This window comes from Salmo salar, chromosome ssa15 (assembly GCF_905237065.1).
Source record: "Salmo salar chromosome ssa15, Ssal_v3.1, whole genome shotgun sequence".
Taxonomy (NCBI): domain Eukaryota; kingdom Metazoa; phylum Chordata; class Actinopteri; order Salmoniformes; family Salmonidae; genus Salmo; species Salmo salar.
In genome coordinates this window covers 24,010,268-24,031,896 of record NC_059456.1, presented here as the reverse complement: position 1 = coordinate 24,031,896, position 21,629 = coordinate 24,010,268, and the positions used below count along the sequence as shown (strand labels likewise).

General features: G+C 41.9%; 2 protein-coding genes across 2 annotated transcripts; both read right to left on the bottom strand.

Annotated features, from left to right (window-relative positions):
• Positions 1–1,133: 1,133 nt before the first annotated feature.
• LOC106571095 (ER membrane protein complex subunit 7) lies at positions 1,134–5,004 on the bottom strand. Its single transcript, XM_014143764.2, has 5 exons — positions 4,626–5,004; positions 3,976–4,095; positions 3,571–3,709; positions 2,355–2,435; positions 1,134–2,057 (listed from the first exon to the last, which is right to left on the bottom strand). Exons 1-5 carry the CDS (start codon positions 4,859–4,861, stop codon positions 1,902–1,904), a joined length of 732 nt encoding a protein of 243 aa, XP_013999239.1. The 5' UTR covers positions 4,862–5,004; the 3' UTR covers positions 1,134–1,901.
• A 3,382-nt stretch (positions 5,005–8,386) lies between these two features.
• LOC106571096 (KATNB1-like protein 1) lies at positions 8,387–18,203 on the bottom strand. The gene is made up of 10 exons (XM_014143765.2): positions 18,020–18,203; positions 11,733–11,863; positions 11,368–11,405; positions 10,832–11,132; positions 10,349–10,464; positions 10,203–10,253; positions 10,015–10,104; positions 9,753–9,857; positions 9,485–9,578; positions 8,387–9,127 (listed from the first exon to the last, which is right to left on the bottom strand). Exons 2-10 carry the CDS (start codon positions 11,850–11,852, stop codon positions 9,095–9,097), a joined length of 948 nt encoding a protein of 315 aa, XP_013999240.2. The 5' UTR covers positions 11,853–11,863; positions 18,020–18,203; the 3' UTR covers positions 8,387–9,094.
• Positions 18,204–21,629: the final 3,426 nt, after the last annotated feature.

The following is a 21,629-nucleotide window of genomic DNA, read 5'->3' as shown; positions in this document are numbered from 1 at the left end:
GGAGAGGGGGTACAAAAATTGTCAGATTAATACTGCCATTGAGAAAATTCAAAACAAACCGAGACATGATCTTTTTCAAGGAGTCTCACAAAAATAAGCATTCTATCTACCCGCTATTCTAAGTGCTCTGAACAAATTAAGGGAAACGTTCACAAACATTGGCACATTCTAAGATCCGATGACAGTATTGGTAATGTGTTTTTGGACCCTCCCCTGGTCATATTCTCGCGGGGCAGAAATCTCCGAGATCAATTGGTTAACTCTGATTTACCACCCCAAGATATCCATGCACAACATCTATTTGCACCCCTACTGGATGGAAACTACAAGTGTAATGGCTGTGCTCAATTCAATGGCACTTATAAATGCAGATCCTTCAAACACCCCCAAACAGGGAAACAGATCCCAATTAAAAGGTGTGATCACGTGTTATTTACCTTATAACTTGTCCTTGTGGTAAAAATGATGTGGGTAAAACAAAGTGCGAATTAAAAAGTACAAATCTCAGAGCATCGGAGCACCATTAGGTGCAAAAACACGACTTATCCAGTTGCTGCCCACTTTTTGGAACCAAACCACTCGATTTCATCCCTACGTTGTAACGGCATCGAACATGTCACCCTCCCTAGGAGGGGCTCCCTTCAGGGGGGGGGTGACCTTGACAATTTATTGTTAAAAACGAGAGGCTGCCTGGATCTTTTGATTTAAATACCCATGCTCCTTTCGGTCTCAATGCAGACTTTGATCAGAAGCCATTCTTGTGATCATTGTGATTTTCACTATTCATTGTAAATGTTTGTAGGCCTATGTAGCCAAACTGTATCTATGATCGTATGCTATCTATTCCAAGTTTTTGGTATGCTATTTTTTTATATCTGAGAATGAACCAATGATATCAGGCAACACCCAGCCATGACTAGACACCTGTGTGTGTGTGTGTGTCTTTTAACACTATATAAACTAGTCACCCCACAGTGTGTCATTATACCCTGATGAAGACAGCTTGTCTGTCCAAACGTTGGATATTAGGTTCAATTATTGCATCTGAGCTCCTAGTGTGTGGCTCTCCTTTAAATTTTTCAAGTTCCGTCCCCAAGGAATACACGATCCACAGAACACAACAGACGAGACAGTTTCATCATTTACATTTTATTTCACCTTGGTATTTAAATAAGTATTTTTTTCATTCTTCATAATTAAAATTATATCCATTTTACAGTCCATTCACAGTTGTATTACTTAGACCCCTCATATTCAACTCTGGACCTCGAAGGCAGTTCAACTGCTTTAAAAAAAAAAAAAAAAGATATTTCCCCTGTAATCAGGGACTGATTTAGACCTGGGACACCAGGTGGGTGCAATGAATCATCAGGTAAGACCGAAAACTAGCAGGCTACGGACCTCGTAGGGTCAGAGTTGAATACCCTGAACTAGGCCCTAACTCAAAAAAATAAAATATTTGAATATTGATGCATTCTCTCATTCAAGTAGTGGAAGAATTAAAATTGGCATACATGTATGGTGCCGCAGTAAAGTAGTACACACACCCAAGGGTTGTTAGAGACAGTTATCCCATCTATCCAAGGAGACAAGAGTTAAACAATAAGGAGTAAATGAAGGGACCAAGCAGGCATAAAAGTCACTCACAGGTACAATGCAAAACATCAAATGAAGTTTCAACAGCGCAGTGCAAAAAAAAATATTTATACCGCAAGCCTTCTCATATCCTCAGTCATTCCACTTACAGTCAGACTTGTATTTCAGACCAAAATAAAAAGACCCCTCTCAAAAAACAACTGTACAACAGACAAATGAAAAAGTTCTTTAAAATGTTTATTATTTCCATGGCATGACTAGTTAGAGTGGTTCCTCAGGCCCGGGGTACATGTAATGTTCTGGTACTACCTCCTCTTGACTGCTGGGCGGCCACTAGCCTTGCTGCCACCTACAGCCTTGGTGCTGGAGCTCTTGGACCCGGAGAACAGCTTGGTCATGAACTCAGACACGTCAGGTAGCTCAGGGTTGGGGTTCAGCATGTTCATTGACTGCTCCATTTCCTGGGAAGGTAGAGTGAATAAACACACAAGATTAGTTAGTATCACACTGACAATGAGAGTTGGCATGACAATGAGAGTTGGCAAGACAACGAAAAACAGATTATGTAGGTGCTTCACATTGGTGGTGGATGAGGTGAGTTCCCTTACTATGAAATATACATTTTGATTATGAGCAAGTTTATCTAAATGGAACTACACGGAATGTACTGGATGGCAGACAACTCACGACAGGTGACTAGAGATGTGTCAGAGAGAGAGAGAGAGAGAGAGTGTCAGAGTATAGCTGTCCGTGTTTACCTTTCTCATCTCAGGGTCGTTGGTGTTGACAACCTTCGGGAGCAGGACGATAATGAGCAGAGGAAGGACCATCATCAGGACCTGGGGAATCAAACATGTATTAAATCAATCAAATATTTCTCACACGCTTCGTAAACAACAGGTGTAGACTAACAGTGAAAGGCTAACTTACGGGTCCTTTCCCAACAACGCAGAGTTTGAAAAAATACCCATCCACACACCCACACACACGTTCAAATGTTTGGGGTCACTTAGAAATGTCCCTGTTTTTGAAAATAAAGCACATTTTTTTGTCCATTAAAATAACATCAAATTAATCAGAAATACAGTGTAGACATTGTTAATGTTGTAAATGACTATTGTAGCTGGAAACGGCAGATTTTTAATGGAATATCTACATAGGTGTACAGAGGCCCATTATCAGCAACCATCACTCCTGTGTTCCAATGGCACGTTGTGTTAGCTAATCCAAGTTTTAAAATTATAAAGGCTAATTGATCATTACAAAACCCTTCGCAAATTATGATAGCACAGCTGAAAACCGTTTGTACTGATTAAAGAAGCAATAAAACTGGCCTTTAGACTAGTTGAGTATCTATATGCCTTTCTTTCAAAAAACAAGGACATTTCTAAGTGACCCCAAACTTTTGTACGGTAGTGTATATTACACACACAGTACCACTCATTCCAGGGGTTTTCCTTTATTTTTTACTATTTTCTACATTGTAGAATAATAGTGAAGACATCAAAACTATGAAATAACACACATGGGATGACATAGTAAACAAAAAAAAGTGTTAAACAAATCTAAATATATATTATATTTGAGATTCTTCAAAGTAGCTACCCTTTGCCTTGATGACAGTCAAATGTTAAACAGCAGAGGGCACCACCTATTACTTTTCTCATATTGGCTCAACCTTTTATTCTATTACTCACTAGTACAAACACCATGCACAAAAAAGGCACGAGTTAAATGACACCTGTTAGGGAGGCATGTGTGTTGAAGGACCGGTATGATACCTTCGCATGGGACAGTAAAGCAATTACAATACAGTAATACTACACTTACCACAGCAGGACTCTCCTCCAATCACAAAGCTGCAACTTCACATTTACTTAGAATCTGATGACACAGCATGGCCTTCTTTCAGAATAAGTGCCAAGGGACACAGTAAACACTATTCTACGCATCATTCGCATCTGATCATCTCACCATGGGATTCATGAGGAAGTCAGTCCACCCCCAGGTCTCTCTCTTCATGAAGTAGGTGTGTGGCCCAGAGGACCTCAGCTGGAGCGGGTACGGCTGGCGGATCACCTCAGACGTCTTGATGAAGTTCACCAGGCGGGCCCTGTGAAGTCAACCACCGCTTAGACATGAAGTCGTCTCCTTCCTTACCATGTACATTGCTATAAGCCTGGCAAAGAGGTAAGACATCAAGGGCACTTCTCTCAGATACAGAATAACACTAGACTCATAATGTCAATGGAAAAGTGGCCCCAAGTACGTGGACAAAACATGTGGAAGATCATGAATGAAGATATGCTGATACGGTACAAAAATTCAGTTTTTACACCTCCCTCAACGACTCTCACACCCTGAACAAAACTACAGTACCTCATTTTTCCTTTAGACGTGATGTCTACACGGACTGCTTCAAATTTGTATCCAGGTGAGATCACTTCCACAACGTAAGATCCCGAGGGAACATCATTGACGACAAAGCTGCCATCAGTTCTGCAAAGAGGATTGAGAAATTCTAAGTTGCAGGTTAGGGATTTACTAAGGAATCAATGAACATTATACAGTAACAGCCATGTTCAGTTTGATCTAGCATTATAACAGGTGTTGGAGTCCTAGTTAACGAGCAAACAACATTTACTTAAACCCCTTGACAATGCACTGTGGAACTTGGAATTTACCACATGAAAAAGTTGGACACTCAGCATAGTCTCAATTAGTTATTCTTCATCTCAATTATCAGGCATTTGATAAGCCAGACTGCAAATAGACTGGGACGATCACACCGATAACGTCGTTAACTAGCTGTCAACTACAAACTAGCGATGGGACAAGACTAACTACCAATTGGATATCACGAAATCGTGGTAAAAAGTACCACAAAAAACGAACCTAGCAGCAAGCGAGGCTAGTTGCTATTAGTGACCACAGCACAGGGCCCCGGCTAGTGTTAGCCCTTAACTTCCACAACAATCCGATAGCTGTAACTATTAGTTGTTTTTCTTCGTTCAAGCCTCAAGTCTTACCTCATGAAGCCTATATACTCTTCTCCCTCTACCGTGATTCGGGCTGATGAAATCCAGTCTTGTGTTTTCACTCCAGGAACGATTGCCCGACCCTCGAGTTTGAAACGATCCCCGTTTGGTTGAGCAGATCCACTCGTCGCGATAGGCCCCGATTCTATATCGCTAAAACAGCACGCTAAAACAAACATAGCCTGTAGAAAAATACATAATTCTGATAGTCTGCCATGCAGCAACATGTTTACTTTCAGTATTTCAACAAGGGTACGTTTTCTATAGAACTATAATCATGTAGCCGACAAGCAGGTGAACGTTTTGCATCAGCTGTCTCTACAGTCGGGAAATATCACGTCACCTCGCCACATAAAAAAAAAAACCGTTACTGACACCCGGAAATACGCAACTTCCCTGTGTAAACAGACATCTGTCGATAGTCAAAACGTCGATGATAAAGGCCATTTACGTCCTAGTTTGTTTTTCCTCAAGATCAAAGACATTAACCAGGTTTCCATCCAGTTTTTATGCGAGTAAAGCCGTACCGTATAAAGAAAAATCACGACAGCTGTGATGGAAACAGGAAGTTTCACAATATACAGTGCATTTACCCTCATATCACAATATACAGTGCATTTACCCTCATATCACAATATACAGTGCATTTACCCTCATATCACCATATACAGTGCATTTACCCTCATATCACAATATACAGTGCATTTACCCTCATATCGCCATATACAGTGCATTTACCCTCATATCACAATATACGGTGCATTTACCCTCATATCACAATATACAGTGCCTTCAAAAAGTATTCATACCCCCTTGACTTAGTCCACATTTTGTTGTGGTACAGCCTGACTTCAAAATGGATTACATAAAAAAAATTCTAACTCATCTACACATACCCCATAATGACTAAGTGAAAACATGTTTTTAGAAATGTTTGCAAATGTATTTAAAATTAAATACAAAAACCTAATTTACATAAGTATTCACACCCCTGAGTCTGTACTTTGTAGAAGCACCTTTGGCGGCGATTACAGCTTTGGGTATGTCTATCAGCTTTGCACATCTGGATTTGCAGATTTTCTCAAGCCCTGTTAAGGTAGATGTGGAGCGACGGTGAACAGCAATCTTGAAGTCTTCCCACAGATTTTCAATGGGATTCAATTTTGGGCTTTGGCTGGGCCACTCAAGGACTTTCACATTCTTGTTCTGAAGCCATTCCAGCATTGCTTTGACCGTTTACTTACATGCTGACCACACCGCTTGTGTCGCATGCGCTACAAAATAAATGTACACGTACATGTTATTCAATCATTGCACCCACACTGCTCACACACGTCAATGAGCATCCGCGTAGTCAGGCGTTGAAATAGAACTTGGTTCTATTTGTGACGCTTGATGCGCTGCATGCCCCTCCTCTCCCATCTCCTCATTGGTTTTTAGGAGCATATACCCATGTCCCATCTCCTCATTGGTTTTTAGGAGCATATACCTATGTGGGTGATTGAAAGATGAACTGAGGTCTACACTCCAGTCCAGTTGGTGGTGGTGGTAATGCACCTTAAAGTTGGTTGTCAATCACCATATAAAGTCCAAAGAAGAAGAAGGCTGAAGGAGAGATTACTAGAAACGAACTCGGTTTATCCTTTTATCTGTGGATTAGTTGTCAGAGTAGAGGACCTTGTGCATTTCAGGTAAAATAACAACCCAACGTTTATATCCCAGGACAAATTAGCTAGCAACGGCAAGCCAGCTAAATTGCCGTAAATGTTTGCTTATCGGCCTGTCGCCAAATTAATATAATTGGTTCAGAGTTCATTTTGATACTTGAACCTGCATGTCCTGCTCACATCTAGTGTGGGGGGACAAAATCAACATGCGTGGTCAGCATGTAAGGTCATCTGCACTCTGAAAGCAGGTTCTCATCAAGGATTTGCCTGTGTTTGGCTCCATTATTTTTCTTCTATCCTTACCAGTCTCCCAGTCCCTCCCGCTGAAAAGCATCCCCATAGCATGATGCTGCCAGAACTATGCTTCACGGTAGGGATGGTGTTAGATGAAATAAAATGTTATTTGTCACATGCGCCGAATACAACAGGTGTAGTAGACCTTACAGTGAAATGCTTACTGACAAGTCCCTAACCAACAATGCAGTTTTAACAAAAATAAGTTAAAAGTATTTATTAAATAAACTGAAGTCAAAAAATAAATATATACAAATTAAAAATAGAAGAAAATTGAAAAATAAATAATTAAATAGCAACAATAAAATAACAGTAACAAGGCTATATACAGGGGGTACTGGTACAGAGTCAATGTACATGTAGGTAAACAGAGTAGCAGCAGTGTAAAAATGGGTCAATGCAAATAGTCCAGGTAGATGGGTGATGAGCTGTGCCTTTCTCTAGACAATGCACTATGCATTAAGGAGTTCAAGTTGTCTCATCAGACCAGAGGAATCTTTTTCCTTACTATCTCAGATTCTTTTACGTGCCTCTTTCTCAGGAGTGGATTCCTTCTGGCCACTCTACCATAAAGCCCAGATTGGTGAAGTGCTGTAGAGATTGTTGTCCTTCTGGAAGGTTCTCCCATCTCAGCCAAGGAACTCTGTAGTTGTGTCAGAGTGGTCATTGGGTTGGTCATCTCCCTGACCAATGTCCTTGCCCGGTTGCTCAGTTTGGTCAGATGGCCAGCTCTAGGCAGGGTCTGGGTAGTTCCATATTTCCTCAGTGATGGAGTCCACTGTCCTCTCTGAAATTTTCAAAACTCTAAAAAATGTTTTATACCCTTAGACTAGACTATATTTACACAGAGGTATGACCCACGTTTCACCATTTGGCAGTCCAACGGCCAAATCTGGGTTTGGCGGAAGCCAGGAGAACGCTACCTGCCCAAATGCATAGTGCCAACTATAAAGTTTGGTTGAGGAGGAATAATGGTTTGGGGCTGTTTCTCAAAGAGAGGTCCATACAGAAATGGTTTGTCGAGATCGGTGTAGAACTTGACTGGCCTGCACAGAACCGACCTCAACCCCATTGAACACCTTTGGGATGACTGCAAGCCAGACCTAATCACCCAACATCAGTGCCTGACCTCATTAATGCTTGTGGCTGAACGGAAGCAAGTCCCTGCAGCAATGTTCCAACATCTAGTGGGAAGTCTTCCCAGAAGAATGGAAGCTGTTATAGCAAAGGGGGGGGGACCAACTCCATATTAATGCCCATGATTTTGAAATGAGATGTTCAACAAGCAGGTGTCCACATACTTTTGGTCATGTAGCGTTTATGCCTCAGAATTCTCTCGGAGAGCTACAGACAGTTCCTTAGACTTCCTGGTATAGTTTCACTGCCAACTGTGGGACCTTATATAGACCGGTGTGTTTCTCTCTAAATCACGTCTAAACAATTGAGTTGGCAACAGGTGGACTTCAATCAAGTTGTAGCAAACATCAAGGATGATCAAAGGAAAGTGGAGCTCATTATGACGTGTCACAGCAAAGGTGTGTAAATACTTATGTAAAAGAGATCTGTATTTCATTTAACATATTAGCAAAAAATCTAAACATGTTTCACTGTCATTATGGGGTATTGTGAGTAGATGGGTAAGACAACTGATACATTTCAGGCTGTAACAAAATGTGTAGTAAGTCAAAAGATATGAATACTTTTTTAAGGCACTGTATAACCATGGGCATAACACAAATATCAAGTGCCCACCATTTAAAACAACAAAAATATAAATAAAATGCTTCAAGACAGATTTTAGTAAATTTATTTTAAAGATGATTAAAAGAATCACTGTATTTACACTTTTACAGTCAAACATCATTCATGAACAGGGAAAAAAACAAAACAAGAAGAGCTCTCATAACTTAAGACCACAGCAGTTTCAAGTTCTTGATTCAGGACATGAGTGGAAGAATCAAGAAGTATTAAACAAAGAAGGGGCATTCATTATGTTACATCCATGATCTGTGCAGGTTTACACACACAATAGTGAGGAAGAGCGCTGTGGTGGAGAGAGAACTTGGCACGTCACAGAGCGGCCAAGACCCAGTCTCAGCGTGCATCTGAAATGGCACCCTATTCCGGTCAAACGTGCCCTATATAGGAAATAAGGTGCCTTTCTTGCCAAGTCTCATGGAGGTCGACTGAAGAATTGCCCCGTCGCAAGACGTCGATCCACTTCAATGTGAAGTAGTCATTCCTGGTTTTGCAAAGAGAAAGGCTCCTTCCTCCCTTGCGTCTCTCCTCCCTCTTTTTATAAGTGTCTCTGCAGCTGTGATTGAGTGCGGAAGTTGTCTGAATTGCACAGACAATCAATCCCCATATAATAGAACAGGGTTCCTGTCGGTGTGTGGAGCATTGTCTTGTCTTTAGTGTCACTGGCTCCAGGTAACGTTTAAAAACACAGCTCTATCCGGCAGTAGTGGTCGCTTCCTCAGTGCTACATTGACTGATTGGTCAGCGTAGTTGTAATAAGTAAGACTCAATGGCCTGTTGAGAGAGAAGAGACCGGTGAGAGACGATTTGTCAAACGTGAAATGTCAATCTAGACCAGGGATGGGCAACTGACGGCCTGTTTTGAAGGCCCCCGGATCAAAATGTTTTGCTCGTTAGGTGGAGTGGGGGACCCCTCAACAAAATGTTAACTTAGGGCCCCTGAAAAGCTAGGGCCGGCTCTGACTGCATGTGTGGGTATGGATTTGGGTATGCAGATCTGCAAGCTTACTGAGGCCCCTCATGATGAGTTCAGATTTTTGTTGTGGTACCCACCCCCCCATCTAGAGCCAATGGCCTGGAATGAACGAAGACAAAGGATAAATAACATGAAGGGTCGCCATGACACCTTACCTTCGCCATCTCTCCTGTAGTTCCTGGAACTAAACTTAACCGGGGTCCTTCTTCCCACAATTCCTTCAGCTGCTGCTTCATGACTTGGAGGTTCCTGTAAACAGTGTTAAGTCAAATTAGGCTTGTAGCAAAATCATGCACAGAGCCTTCTATGGGCGCTGCCACCAAGACCGTAACTGTGCTGTCTGGAGAAAGAGGAAGTTTGGTAAATATAATGTAAAATGTTCAAGAAACCAAACACCAAAAATATGAAAAGACGTTAATATACCTGTCCTCTGAGCAGCTGTCCTGCAGGCTCTTGCTGTTTGTGGAGAGTTTTGGCCACCATTTCTTAATGACAGACTGAATCCAGTGTAAACCCACAATCAAGTGTCTGGTGAAGGAACAGAACAGAATTATAATTCAGGTGGATCCCCACATGTACTTCTACAGCAGCAGCAACTACAGGTCATTGCTGTAAATGAGAATGTGTTCTCTGTCAACTTACCTGGTCAAATAAAAATACATTAAAATTCCACAGTTGAACTTACTCTTCATATTTACTGGCGAGGATGGTTTTGACTTGTGGCAGGAGGTCTACACAGCAGCCCAGTGATATGCACGGCACTTCGTCTTGAAGGCTACAGAAGCAAAAACAAGTGACACGTATTAATTTGTGTCTCAAGTCCCCTCATCACAGCCATACATTATCATGTTTAAATTCAACTGGGATACTCACTTTTTCGTTATAACTGGCAGGCAGTCAAGAAGCACACCTGTGTCTTCAATTCTACGGAACAAACAGTGTTTATTGGACATGAACATGTTGATTAAATCATTAACGGTATGTGGACAGGAAGATAGATGAGGAGTCTGTGTTCCTACCTGATCAAGTATGCCACTAGTTCGCTGGCGTTTCTTCGCCATAGTGTCAGAGCTACATTTAATCGGAGATTCCTCCCAAAAAGCACGTGGGTCATTGCGTCGTGATCCTTCGATAGCTGGTCAGGAAAGATACCCACAAGGCAGGGGGGCATGACAAAACAAGTCAATAAAATCCACTTCAAAAAGCTAAAAGGATCAAACAAAAAACACTTGAATTGTCTCAAAGAGAATGACACTTTTCTTCCCAATAAACAGGGTCTACCGATCTATCCCAGTGTGCAAGGATTGGAGAGGTATTGGGAGTATGGTGACAATTCCAACCCTCTCAGAGGGTGCCTAGAGCGCAGGGGCAACGGTTTGATGGTGGGAATGGACAGTATGAGGTACAGAAGTGATCCGTCCCAATGATCATTGGTCTGCAAACATCAAAGGATCAAGGGGCCAGGGTAGGGAGTGAATTGGGGACGGCTGGTAGTATCTCACCTCAGTGAAGTAATCACCGCACTTGTTTCCCGGCCCTGCCATCTTGGAGCCTGCTTCTGCTACAGAGTTTACGGGGAAAACGCAGTTGTCATTGTAATGTATGGCCTGCACTTCCTCTGGGCAGGTCAGTTCATTCTCCTTGTTGGCCATGTCACAGACAGCCCGACCTGCGGGGGGCGCTCTGTGGCGCACGCCGGAGCTCACCACTACACTGTGAAGCGACAACGAACACTTCCTCTTGTAGCACACAGACACTTGTTTCGCTTTGCCAGAGATGTGTGCACCGCGACTCACGGGAAATCTGTTGGGGAGAAAAAGGAGGAGTCCAGTTGATATATATAAAAAAAAAAAGGATTTTGTCTTGATATGGTTAGTTAGGAGACTAGACACTATGGTAGTGTTTGGAGAAGTGCTTGGGAAAAGATGGAAATGTGTTGTTCCGATGGTTAGATTTTCCCCAGTGACTGAGCAGCTGTAACTGCAGTGCTAGGAAAGGCAGCTTGTGCATTAGATCCACATAGAACTGGAAAACTCACCGGTCTTTATCTATTTCTTCCTTATTTAAAAAAAACACCTAAAACAAAAAAGGATAAGCGATAAAAACGTACAGTTTTTCTTTAAAGAGAAACGTTTGAGTAAGGTTAGTAAACACCTTTTGGTTCATATTCATAACACAATCACTGTATGATCCCGATTCTCCACACTGTGTGCATTTACACGATCAGCGTCAGATTTAACAAATGGTGAAAACTCTTTCTAGTCAATGCTTACAACAATTTAATGCTTTTATTTCAATGACATGGATTGTGCAAGTGCATACTGTGGGGGAGGAAAAAAGTGGAGAACCAGGATGAAAAATTGGGTACCAAGTTGTACACTTCCCACCTTGAAATCCACTCACCTCCTTCATATTCTTGTCAGCTGCAGAGTGGTTGCTGATGTGATGGAGAAATTCATGAGGTTTGTCCTGGTTGAGCTGTTGGAATTCCCTGCTTTGCCCATCATGACTTCCAGAGGCCATAGTAAGAGACACTATTGGAGAGAAAAGAAGAAGAAAAAAACAAACTTAGTCAACAGTGTAGAAAGGTAATGCATTCAGTGTACAAAACATCATGCCAAATTATCAAGTCAACCCCCCCCCCCCTTTAACCCAAAGTTGTCTGAACTGTCACTTCACTTCCAGAAACAACCCACTCAAAAGATGAGGTACACCACAAGACGTACAGTGCATTCGGAATGTATTCAGACCCCTTGATTTTTTCCCACATCGTTACGTTACAGGCTTATTCTAAAATTTATTAAATTGCCCCCCCCTCAATCTACACACAATACCCCATAATGACAAAGCAAATGTGTGTGTGCAAATGTATTAAAAATATAAAAAAATTGAAATATCAAATTTACATAAGTATTCAGACCCTTTACTCAGTACTTTGTTGAAGCACCTTTGGCAGCAATTACAGCATCAATTCTTCTTGGGTATGATGCTACAACCTTGGCACACCTGTATTTGGGGAGATTCTCACATTCTTCTCTGCAGACCCTCTCAAGTTCTGTCAGGTTGGATAGAGAGCATTGCTGCACAGCTATTTTCAGGTCTCTCCAGAGATGTTCGATCGGGTTCAAGTCCGGGCTCTGGCTGGACCACTCAAGGACATCGAGACCTGTGCCGAAGCCACTCCTGAGTTGTCTTGGCTGTGTGCTTAGGGTTGTTGTCCTGTTGGAAGGTGAACCTTCGCCCCAGTCTGAGGTCCTGAGTGCTCTGGAGGAGGTTTTCATGAAGGATCTCTGTACTTTGCTCCGTTCATCTTTCCCTTGATCCTGACTAGTCTCCCAGTCCCTGCCGCTGAAAAACATCCCCACAGCATGATACTGCCACCACCATGCTTCACCATAGGCATGGTGCCAGGTTTCCTCCAGACGTGACGCATGGCATTCAGGCCAAAGAGTTCAATTTTGGTTTCATCAGCGGGCTATCATATGCCTTTTACTGAGGAGTGGCTTCCGTCTGGCCACTACCATAAAAGCATGATTGGTGGAGTGCTGAAGAGATGGGAGAACCTTCCAGAAGGACAACCATCTCCACAGAGGAACTCTGGAGCTCTGTCAGAATGACCATCAGGTTCTTGGTCACCTCCCTGATCAAGGCCCTTCTCCCCCGATTGCTCAGTTTGGCTGGGCAACCAGCTCTAGGAAGAGTCTTGTTGGTTCCCCAACTTCTTCCATTTAAGAATGATGGAGGCCACTGTGTACTTGGGGAACCTCAACGTTGCAGAAATGTTTTGGTAACTTTCCCCAGATGGCAACTGCTTGGCCTCCGACTGCAAGGCACTACAGAGGGTCGTGCGTACGGCCCAGTGCATCACTGGTGTAAAGCTTCCTCACATCCAGGACCTCTATACCAGGCGGTGTCAGAGGAAGACCCTAAAAATTGTCAAAGACTCCAGCCACCCTAGTCATAGACTGTTCTCTCTGCTACCGCACAGCAAGCGGTACCGGAGTGCCAAGACTCGGTCCAAGAGGCTTCTAAACAGCTTCTACGCCCAAGTCATAAGACTCCCGAACATCTAATCAAATGGCTACCCAGACTATTTGCATTGCCCCCCCCTTTACACTGCTGCTACTCTTATTATCAATGCATAGTCACTTTAATAGCTCTACCTAAATGTCAACTTTACCTAAATTACCTTGACTAACCGGTACCCCCGCACGTTGACTCTGTACTGGTATCCAATGTATATACCCTCGCAACTGTTATTTTACTGCTGCTCTTTAAATTGTTACTTTTATTTCTTATTCTTTTAAAGGTATTTTTTAAACTGCATTTTTGGTTAGGGCTTGTAAGTAAGCATTTCACTGTAAGGTCTACCTACACCTGTTGTATTCGGCACGTGACAAATGAAGTTATTTGATCTGTGCCTCGACACAATCCTGTCTTGTAGCTCTACGGACAATTCCTTCGACCTCATGGCTTGGTTTTTGCTCTGACATGCACTGTCAGCTGTGGGACCTTATATAGACAGTTGTGTGCCTTTCCAAATCATGTCCAATCAATTGAATGTACCACAGGTGGACTCCAATGAAGTTGTAGAAACATCAAGGATGATCAATGGAAGCAGGATGCACCTGAGTAGAGGTCGACCGATTATGATTTTTCAACACCGATACCGATTATTGGAGGACCAAAAAAAGCCGACATATACACACAAACGTATATTTGTAATAATGACAATTACAATAATACTGAATTTACAATGAACACTTATTTTAAGTTAATATAACACATCAAATGAATTTAGTCTCATAAATTATAAAACATGTTCAATTTGGTTTAAATAATGCAAAAACAGTGTTGGAGAAGTAAAAGGGCAATATGTGCCATGTTAAAAAAGCTAACGTTTTAGTCCCATGCTCAGAACATATGAAAGCTGGTGGTTCCTTTTAACATGAGTCTTCAATATTCCCAGGTAAGAACTTTTAGGTTGTAGTTATTATAGGACTCTCTCTTTACCATTTGTATTTCTTAGACCTTTCACGATTGGATGTTCTTATAGGCGCTATAGTATTTCCAGCCTAATCTCGGGAGTTGATAGGCTTGAAGTCATAAATTGTGCTTTAAGCATTGCGAAAAGCTGCTGGCAAATGGAGGAAAAGTGCAGTTTGAATGAATGCTGCCTACCACCGCTCAGTCAGACTCCTCTATCAAATCATAGACTTAATTATAATATAATAAACACACAGAAATACGAGCCTTAGGTCATTAATATGGTCAAATCTGGAAACTATAATTTAGAAAACAAAATGTTTATTCTTTCAGTGAAATACGGAACCGTTCTGTCATTTATCGAATGGGTGGCAACCCTAAATCTAAATTTTGCCGTTACATTGCACAACCTTCAATGTTATGTCATAATTATGTAAAATTCTGGCAAATTAATTACGGTCTTTGTTAGGAAGAAATGGTCTTCACACAGTTCGCAACGACCCAAACTGCTGCATATACCTCAACTCTGCTTACACGGAACACAAGAGAAGTGACAACTGCAGGCACCGCATTGATTATATGCAACGCAGGACAAGCTAGTTAAACTAATATCAAACGTGTAGTAAACTAGTGATTATGTTAAGATTGATAGTTTTTTAATAAAGATATGTTTAATGCTAGCAACTTACCCATGGCTCCTTGCCGCCTCCACTCGCGTGACAGGCTGACGCAGTCTCCTCGTGGAATATAATCGGCCATAATCAGCATCCAAAAATGCCGATTACCGATTGTTATGAAAACTTGAAATCGGCCATTCCGATTAATCGGTTGACCTCTACACCTGAGCTAAATTTCGAGTCTCATAGCAGAGTCTGAATACTTATGTGAATATGGTATTTCTGTATTTTAATATATATGCAAACATTTCTAAAATCCTGTTTTTTCTTTGTCATTAAGGGGTATTGTGTGTAGATTGATGAGAAAAAATATATTTTAGAATAAGGCTGTAACGTAACAAGATGTGGAAAAAGGGAAGGGGTCTGAACACTTTCCGAATTAACTGTATGCGTCCGTCATAGCAAGCGTTACGGTGATAATGGAAGTCTGGTGTATGCTGTACTTGTAGGGGTTCATGACCTGGTCACAAAATCTCCTTATATTACAAGCTGCGTTTAACTGATGACAGTGCTACTACTAATTCATAGGACAACTATGTCTCAACTAGCTACAGGGGAACAAGTTGGTTTAAATTAAAAATGGCGGATGACAATACACTGTGCCTGTAACATTAAGCTAAGCTAGCATTGTCAACAAGCACCTGCCAACAATGCACTAGTGTAGCTAGTGATGCACGACTAGGATTTTTTGGAGTTGACTCCGTCTCCTGTGGTTGGGAGTCACACTTGCACGACTCCCAAAAACACGCTCCAACGGACGCGCACACATGTACACACTACCTCCATTTTGCAGAGTCCTACTAGGAAGACTACATTTGCATTCTAGAGGACTGATATCAGCACAGTGTTATCAACTTAAGCCTATATAAAAAGGCCTATTTCATTTGAATATAGAAGTTAATGTGTAGGAACTACAATATTTTAGTGCAACCTTGATGGATCCCATGGGATGACGCAGCGCTCTCCACGCTGATATTCTTTGCCCTATTTGGACAGTATTACTAGAGAACCGTATTTGCAAAAAAAGAGATGTGTTTATGGATGAGAAAGAGAACTTGTCATTTCCCCAAAGTTTAGCGGGGATGCCCTGCGTCGCGATCTACTGCCTAGGACAGGACTCGCCAACCCTGTTTGTGGAGCGCTGCCATCCTGTAGGTTCACTCCAACCCTAATCTAGCACATCCGATTCAATAATTAGCTAGTTGATAAACTGAACCAGGTTAGCTCTTTAGGAATCGGGTTGAGAGCCCTGACCTAGTAGGACATCAGCCAGGTTTTCATTAAATATGCTATAGACAATACTTATTGTACAGTTAGGCCCAATTGTTTACTTTTTAAATAGCCAAGTCAGTTAAGAACAAATTGTTATTTACATTGACGGCCTACCCTGGCCAAACCCGAATGACACTGGGCCAATTGTGCGCCGCCCTATGGGACTCCCATTCACGGCCGGATGTGATGCAGCCTGGATTCGAACCAGGGACTCCAATGATGCCTCTTGCACTGAGATGCAGTGCCTTAGACTACTGCGCCACTAGGAATCCATTGAAGAATAGCTTAGCCATATTCATTGATAGCCTAATATATTTTTGGTGAATTTACAAGGCATTGTAGACAAGACATTGAGATAAACAGATTACAAGATATATATAGCCTATTCTGCCTGCCCGATCCTCTCTCCCTCGCCTGCTCTTTCTCCTCACTATGAAAAACTCGAGTGTGTCTTCGGTCTGTTGCGTGTAGAATAACTCAGCCTACTTACTCATTGATAGCCCCTACTTAAGTGAACTTATGCGAGACATTGCAGGCCAATAAATTGCGAAATACTGCATTGCAAATAGTCCAACCGATGTACGGTTTCTGACTGTCTGTTTGGTGAACGACATGCCTACCTATGCCCCTCTTCTCTTTATCCCTAGCGAATGTCGCCCTTTCTTTGCTGTGAAAGATCAGAGTTTGTTCTCGGGAAGTAGCCTAAGGCAACTAACTTTAGTTTCCTCCGCAAAAATACTCAGTCGAAGACTTAGGTGAATCGAAGTGGGAGACGACGTGCAAGGAGTCGAGGAATCGATTACTTTGAAGTAGACTCCCCCAAGCGTAGTAGGCTAACAACGAAGACAAGGCGTTGGCTATGGTCAACCATAACCTACGACTACGTACCTACCTACCTACTAAGCAGCAAACAAACTAGAAATGTTACAAAGCAGCAAACATTGTTACATGACATCTTACCTTGCTAGCTAAGTACACATTTTGCTAGGATAGCTAAGTTACTAACCTTGCCAGCCCACAAGACTACGCAGCAATGTGTGATCTAACGTCAGTTAGCAGTAAGCTCACTAGCTAGCTACCTTTCTAGAACAATGAGCTATGAACACACATATAAGTAAAGCAGCTATCTAACTAAGTGTAACTACGAGTCCAATGTTTTGATAGTAACATGTCGAAATACTAATCTTTATCGGAGTGGCAATACAACGTTCTTCTAGATAGCTATGGTTAGAAAGCAGGCACGCTAATGACATGTTAATTAGACCCTATCCGACTAAACTACGACTAACCCGTGGAGTTGAGTTTAGTCGGTTAATGAGACCCTAGTTAGCAAATTATAACGGGCTAATATGATGCTCCGGCCAGCTGGAAAGGGTAACTTAACGGTCTGACTAGGTGATATTTTTAATAGCTAGTAAATTAACGAGATCCGTGACAGCGTCTATGGTGAGGGGCCTAACTAGCTGGCTAGTCCAGGAAAGCATTTAACTTGGTCAGGCTAACTGAGTTGGCGAGCTCAAAACTAAGAATAAAGTGTCAAACTTTACAAGTAGCTAGCTTGACTAGCTAATATTGGAGATGTCGACTAGCTTTCTATTGATAAGTTAGCTAACTTGCTAACTAAGACTAGATAGCCTAGCAAAGGGTGGGTGGCTAGCTAGCTAACGTTGGCTAGTTTTATTTTTAGGAAACATATGGCAAGAAAAAAGTTGATTTAGCTACTAATTCAGTTATTGCAATCATTATTTTACTAACCGTCACATTTTGCGAAATGTCAGGACTCTCCTCAGCAATGTATGTCCAGGTGGAAGTAGTAAGGAGATACCTGTAAAGTATAAATCTGCAACAAATGTCTGGCTAGCTTTTCAAATTGAATTCACGTTCAGAGCCATTCAAATGAATACACCGTTTGCAAGGATTATGGGATTGATATTGGCAGTGAAAATAGTGGCGTTTTTGCGGTATCTAGCGACGAAAAGTATAATTACACCTGACATTTAGTGTCTGGTCCTAGTTCTCCATCTAGTGTTAGATATGTATTTACACATGGTGTTATGTCACAACACTAAAACAATTGTCAGTCCATTGGTAAATAACTTTCAGTTGAAAATAAAGTACCCACTACAACCTACCAGAAAATGCTGCTGCTATAGCTAGCTATATTACAGCTCTTTCTCCTCCCTGTGAAACTGGGACCCGGACTTCATGACGGGCTGACCCCAGGTGAAGGCAGGTAACAACACCTCAGCCACTCTGATCCTCAACATGGGGGCCCTACAGGGGTGCGTGCTCAGCCCCCTCCTGTACTCCCTGTTCACCCATGACTGCGTGGCTAAGGAAGTCTCCGACTCAGTCACCAAGTTGGCTGACGACAGCAATAGTAGGCCTGATTACCAACAATTACGAGACAGCCTAGAGGGAGGAGGTGAGAGCCCTGGCGGAGTGGTGCCAACATCTACAAAACGAAGGAGCTGATCGTGGATTATAGGAGACAGCAGAGAGAGCACGCACCCATCTACATCGAAAGTGCTGCAGTGGAAAGGGTCAAAAGCTTCAAGTTCCTTGCCGTGCACATCACTGATGACCTGAAATGGTCCCTCCACACCAACAGTGGGGTGAAGAAGGTGCAACAGCTCCTCTTCAACCTCAGGAGGCTGAAGAAATTTGTCTCGGCCCTTAAGACCCTCACAAACTTCTACAGATGCAGCATCGAGAGCATTCTGTCAGGCTGTATCACCGCCCGGTACGGCAACTACACCGCCCGCAACCGCATGGCTCTCCAGAGGGTGGCGTGGTCAGCCCAACGAATCATCGGGGGTACACTGCCTGCCCTCCAGGACATCTACAGCACCCAGTGTCACAGGAAGGCCAAGAAGATCATCAAGGACCTCAGCCACCAAGCCACGGCCTGTTCATCCTGCTACCATCTAGAAGGAAGAGACAGTACAGATGCAACAAAGCTTGGATGGACAGACTGATAAACAGCTTCTATCTCCAGGCCATCAGACTGTTAAACAGTCATCACTAGCCAGACTCGGCCCGGTACCCTGTCCTGAACCTTAGTCACTGTTACTAGCCGGCTACCACCCGTTTCTCAACCCTGTACCTTAGAGACTGCTGCCCAATGTATATAGATAGAGTTAATGAACACTGGTCACTTATTTATATACTGTTTTATCTACTAGTCAAGGCTCATCCTATATAACTACTACTGTACACACATGTTCTATTCATATACTGTCCATACTGTCTATACACACCATTTATACAACAGGCTTACAATTCCCCCACCATACATTATTTATTTTTTATTTAACCTTTATTTAACTAGGCAAGTCAGTTAAGAACAAATTCTTATTTTCAATGACGGCCTGCCCCAGCCAAACCGTAACCCGGAAGACGCTGGGCCAATTGTGCGCCGTAAAAATACACATTTATTTATCTGTTATTGTGAATATTGAATTTCTACCCTATTTTACTTCTTGACTTCTTGTACTAGCCAAATTACTGTCTATTATAGGTCTATTATTATACGACTGCTATGCTAGGGGAATACTAACTGAATAAACCTCCCGTTTATGAAAAAACACAATAACAGCCATACTGGTCTGCTTGGTTAATAGAACTAAACCCACAAGTCAAATATTTGTCTTTATATTAATGGCATTTTATTTGATGGAATTTGTCATATTTCAGACTGTGTGTGTGTGTGTGTGTGTGTGTGTGTGTGTGTGTGTGTGTGTGTGTGTGTGTGTGTGTGTGTGTGTGTGTGTGTGTGTGTGTGTGTGTGTGTGTGTTAGTGGTACTTCAAATAGTTACATCCAATTTTATATGAAAAAATTAAGAAATATGTCGGATTTTAGATCCAGACAGCCGCAGAAATGAGCCTGCCATTTTGTCAAGCCCTGTGGTTATGTATTATTCAGCTGCTGTAACCAACCCTGATCATTTATCCAAGTATAAATAGAATCAAAGACGGACTCTTTGGGACACAAATGAAACAAACCCAAACGGTGGAAATTGATCTCAATCACCGTAATTTAGCTGCTGAATAAACAGTCACCATTTCATTTGGTATGTAGCTACATAAATGTTTTGATGTAATAGTTTTACAATAAACTGGCCAACTGAAACTAACCTAAGTGCAAAACGAATGGTCCTTTATCCAAAGTCATCTACCATGTGACTTTGACCTTTATGGGCACCGAATCAATATTAAACCGAAATGTTTGGAAAATTAGATTTTACTCTTGGCTTACCTTCTATAAAAACAGTAAAATAGCACATCCCAGACTTGTTTAGTTAAACAGAAGCACAGAGCCTGAAGAGCTCTGTTGGCATGGCATCAGTACCTGTGAAGAGATCCAGAATGAAGTGACAGTTTCAAGGAAGTCAATGTCAACCATCTTAACAGCTGTAGATGGACCATTAGACGTCTCTCCTAGGTTCTCCATGGTCCAATGAAGATTCCCAAAACTCCTATAATAATGAAGAGAAGGATGAGGATGAGAAAATATAGTTATTGTTTTTTTTTATTTGTGACATGACCATCATGACCGTAAGTCCGGGCCTTGTTAGAACAAAACCATTACAATGCAGTCAGCTACTTTAAAAACAATAGTGCTCATTATACAATAAAGAATAGGTCTTTATAAAGGCCTTTATACTACAGAATTTTCATGGTGAAGTTCCATACACACAAGGAATGATATAATACATGCCCATACTGTATAGGTTTATTTGCTGAGGCCTATCAGGAAGTACTGTACATTTTTCTGTAGCCATGCTGCTTATAGAAGAACATCATGCGACTTCTGGAACTTAAAAAGAGTCATGTCTTTGTGACACGCTACAAAGTATCAATGTTTTTTTGTGTGACAATCCGTCATTTAACAGTTCAAGGAAGGAACTGCGCAATGGGAGGGAGGGAAAAACCAAACACAATGTTCCTTTTGCTCAAACAAACTATTCTCCCCTCTCTTTCGCTAAACATCTTTTATATAGAAAATAGCTATAAAATACATACTGCTTGTGAAATAACTGATTTTCTTAGACAAATGCCACCACCCACAGTGTCAAGTCCAGTCCAGTCTGTAAGAGGGTTAAGAGATTTCCATTTACACACACAAGGATTTCTAGGACAATATTTAATCTACATAAAACCGCTTGTTATAGGGACTCCAGTCTCCATGTTGGAAACAGGTCGAGTTCATTAGTAGGAAATCCAGTCTGAGGTACTTTTAGTGAAATTCTCTGAGGTTATTCAAGACTAAGACTGTTTGAGCAGGAAGTGCTTATGGATAAGGAGAAAAATGCATGTTTGCTGTGTAAAACACATACAAATATCTGTCTCTGCTGTGTGAAG

Coding starts and splice junctions, on each gene's coding strand:
- LOC106571095 (XM_014143764.2), bottom strand. CDS start 4,861: ATGTTGCTGCATGGCAGACTATCAGAATTATGTATTTTTCTACAGGCT. Junction 4,096..4,625: donor GAGTATATAGGCTTCATGAG/GTAAGACTTGAG, acceptor TCCTCTTTGCAG/AACTGATGGCAGCTTTGTCG. Junction 2,058..2,354: donor ACGACCCTGAGATGAGAAAG/GTAAACACGGAC, acceptor CTACCTTCCCAG/GAAATGGAGCAGTCAATGAA.
- LOC106571096 (XM_014143765.2), bottom strand. CDS start 11,852: ATGGCCTCTGGAAGTCATGATGGGCAAAGCAGGGAATTCCAACAGCTC. Junction 10,254..10,348: donor CTAGTGGCATACTTGATCAG/GTAGGAACACAG, acceptor TTTGTTCCGTAG/AATTGAAGACACAGGTGTGC. Junction 9,128..9,484: donor CTACAGGAGAGATGGCGAAG/GTAAGGTGTCAT, acceptor CTCTCTCAACAG/GCCATTGAGTCTTACTTATT.